Source organism: Echinops telfairi, unplaced genomic scaffold, assembly GCF_000313985.2.
Source record: "Echinops telfairi isolate 266 unplaced genomic scaffold, ASM31398v2 ScPeMD7_23;HRSCAF=83, whole genome shotgun sequence".
Taxonomy (NCBI): Eukaryota; Metazoa; Chordata; class Mammalia; order Afrosoricida; family Tenrecidae; genus Echinops; species Echinops telfairi.
Window position 1 is genome coordinate 5,135,770 of NW_022103920.1, and position 2,341 is coordinate 5,138,110.

Below are 2,341 nucleotides of genomic sequence, written 5' to 3' on the forward strand. Positions count from 1 at the left end.
AAGGTGCACAATGCTGTTCCCGGGTAGGTTTTGCCCCCAGGTGATAGACACAGCCTTAGGGTTAAAGATCTCCCCAAGACTGACGTCAAGAACCTGTCCTTCTTAGGCCCCATTCCAAGGACAGCCATAGAACAAAGCCATGGAGTCCCTCCAGAAGTTGGCTGATGTGTCCACATAGTGCCAACACAGCTGGAGCAGCCACCTCTTCGGCTACCTCTGCTCAGCTCCACCACGCATGCTGCCATTGAGTTGATTTGGGTTCTTGGCCACCCACGTGTATCAGGGAAGAACTGTGCTCCATACAGTTTTCAATGACTACGATAGTTACACAAATTTGTGTTGGCTTGAAGTGCAGGGGTAGAGTCTAGCCTGTCAGTCAGGTCACAGCCATATGGTGCCTCCCTAGCGTGACCTCCTCATAAGGAGAGTCCTGGGAACCTGCCCCTCTCTTCCTTCACCTTCCTACTGTCAAGTCACTCAGAGAGCAGCCAGAGACACCGCCACTGGATCCACATGACTCTGCCCCCACCGGCTGGTGATCTCCCTTCATTGTGCATCATCACATGTGGCTGCATGAGTCTAAAGAGGGATTTGTGGACTAATGTCAGACTTATGGACTAGTATTAGACTTAGGGAATTGTTCTGGACTTGGCTGGGATGTTTGCTTGATAGATAACTACTTCTTGATATAAAGCTCTTTCGTATACATATATGAGTGTCCTTGGATTTCTTTCTCTGGTCAACCTGTCCTAATACAGGGTCATTTCTATTTTAGGTAGATCACACAGACTTTCTGCGGAGGCACCTCTGGTGGACTTAACCTCCCTCCACTCTTTTGATCAGTACCAAGTGTGTGAACCGTGTGCATCATCACCCAGGATTCACACGATGCCAATGTGACTGGAATCAGAACTGATCATCCTCACCTGCGTTGAGTGTTCTGGGCAGGCTCTTGCCAGGGCAGGATGCAGCCTCCTCTGATGTGAAGGTTGATGTGGTCCAAGGGAGCGGCCAGGTTCTTCCACTCACCTGTCGCGTTCTCGAGCATCCCCTAGAAGTGGGAGGGATAAGAAAAGGAAAGGAGTGTGTCCTGCAGTGGCTGAAAGGGTTGGACAGCGGGCATGGGGTTCCTCACCGCCTCGTCAGCCTCCCAGGACCAGCCGCTTTGCCCACAAAGTGGGAAGGGGGGGTTCTTACCGTGCTGTGGGCATACCACCGGGCCCTGGGGAAGTAAGCCGTTACCATGAAGGTGCCCTGGAATACAAAATCCACAACAAGTGAGGACTACGTTCCGAAGGAAATCAGTTTTTTCTTTAATGTAAGACCTTCTGCAGTAGACATGAAATGAAAGTGGAATGTTATCACCGACTTCAAGAGTTTGAAGCAGCCCTGGTACCTTACTGTATTGCACGTTGGGGTGTGTGTGTGTGTGTGGTATTAACCACAAGGTCAGCAGTTGGATACCCCCAGCCCCTCCAGAAGAGAAAGATGAGGCTTACAGAGGTACAGTCTCAGATACCCGCAGGGGTGATTCTAACCCTGCCCTGTAGGGCTGCCCTGAGTCACGATGGATTCGATGGCTGCGAGGCTGGTCTCATTGTTTTGGTTTTCAAGGGTTTGGGATGCTTTGGCTTCTGGGAAACTCTCTTCAAACACACAGAAAAACGATTAAAAACAAAACTAAGCTCAAATTTGTTGAGGGTGCAAGGTGATGAGACTCTAAGAAATCCAAGGAGGAGAGGCGGCAAGTGTGTCTTGACTGGAGGCTGTGGGGGAGGCACAGTTCTCTCTCAAAGGCCTGGGCGTCACTTGCCTGAGAGCAGGGAGCTAGGCAAGAACCAGCTGGTGCCTGCACTGGTAATTTAAAGGTTGGTGGTTCAAACCCATCCAGGAGCCTCACAGAAGAAAGGGCTGGCAATGGACTTGTGTCATGACCACAGCCAAGAATCCAGCACAGAGCTCCATTCTACCCCATCACACATGAGGCCACCAGGAGTCGGCATCAACTCAACAGCCACTGCCAATGGGGACGGGGAGCTGAGCCAGGTGACCTGGGTGGTCCTCTGCTTGCAATCCTGGGGGCTGGCGTTGGCCGGCTTCTAGCAGCCGACGGACACTCACAGGTCCCAGCACAGGGCTGATCAGCACGGCGGGGCCCAACATGAACTGGCTGTTGATGTCCCAGGTTGTAACATCCTCTGGAAACCTAACAGGACACAGGAAAAAGCCCGCTGCTGCCACACCTGTTGGGGAGAGCTGCCACTCACCCCTGCCCAGCCCTGTGGTGCGGGGAGAAGGGAGACTCACTCGTGGAGAAGGGACCGGACCACGGTGCTGCCCT

General features: G+C 52.7%; 1 protein-coding gene across 1 annotated transcript in view; it reads right to left on the reverse strand.

Moving 5' to 3' along the window:
• Positions 1-2,341, reverse strand: part of MGAM2 (maltase-glucoamylase 2 (putative)) — a 92,460-nt gene that overhangs the window by 12,349 nt on the left and 77,770 nt on the right. The window contains exons 40-43 of the mRNA XM_030885264.1: positions 2,308-2,339; positions 2,122-2,206; positions 1,198-1,254; positions 927-1,051 (exon numbers count right to left, since the gene is read on the reverse strand). Coding sequence (XP_030741124.1) covers positions 927-1,051; positions 1,198-1,254; positions 2,122-2,206; positions 2,308-2,339 — 299 coding nt within the window. The remainder of the gene's footprint in view (positions 1-926; positions 1,052-1,197; positions 1,255-2,121; positions 2,207-2,307; positions 2,340-2,341) is intronic.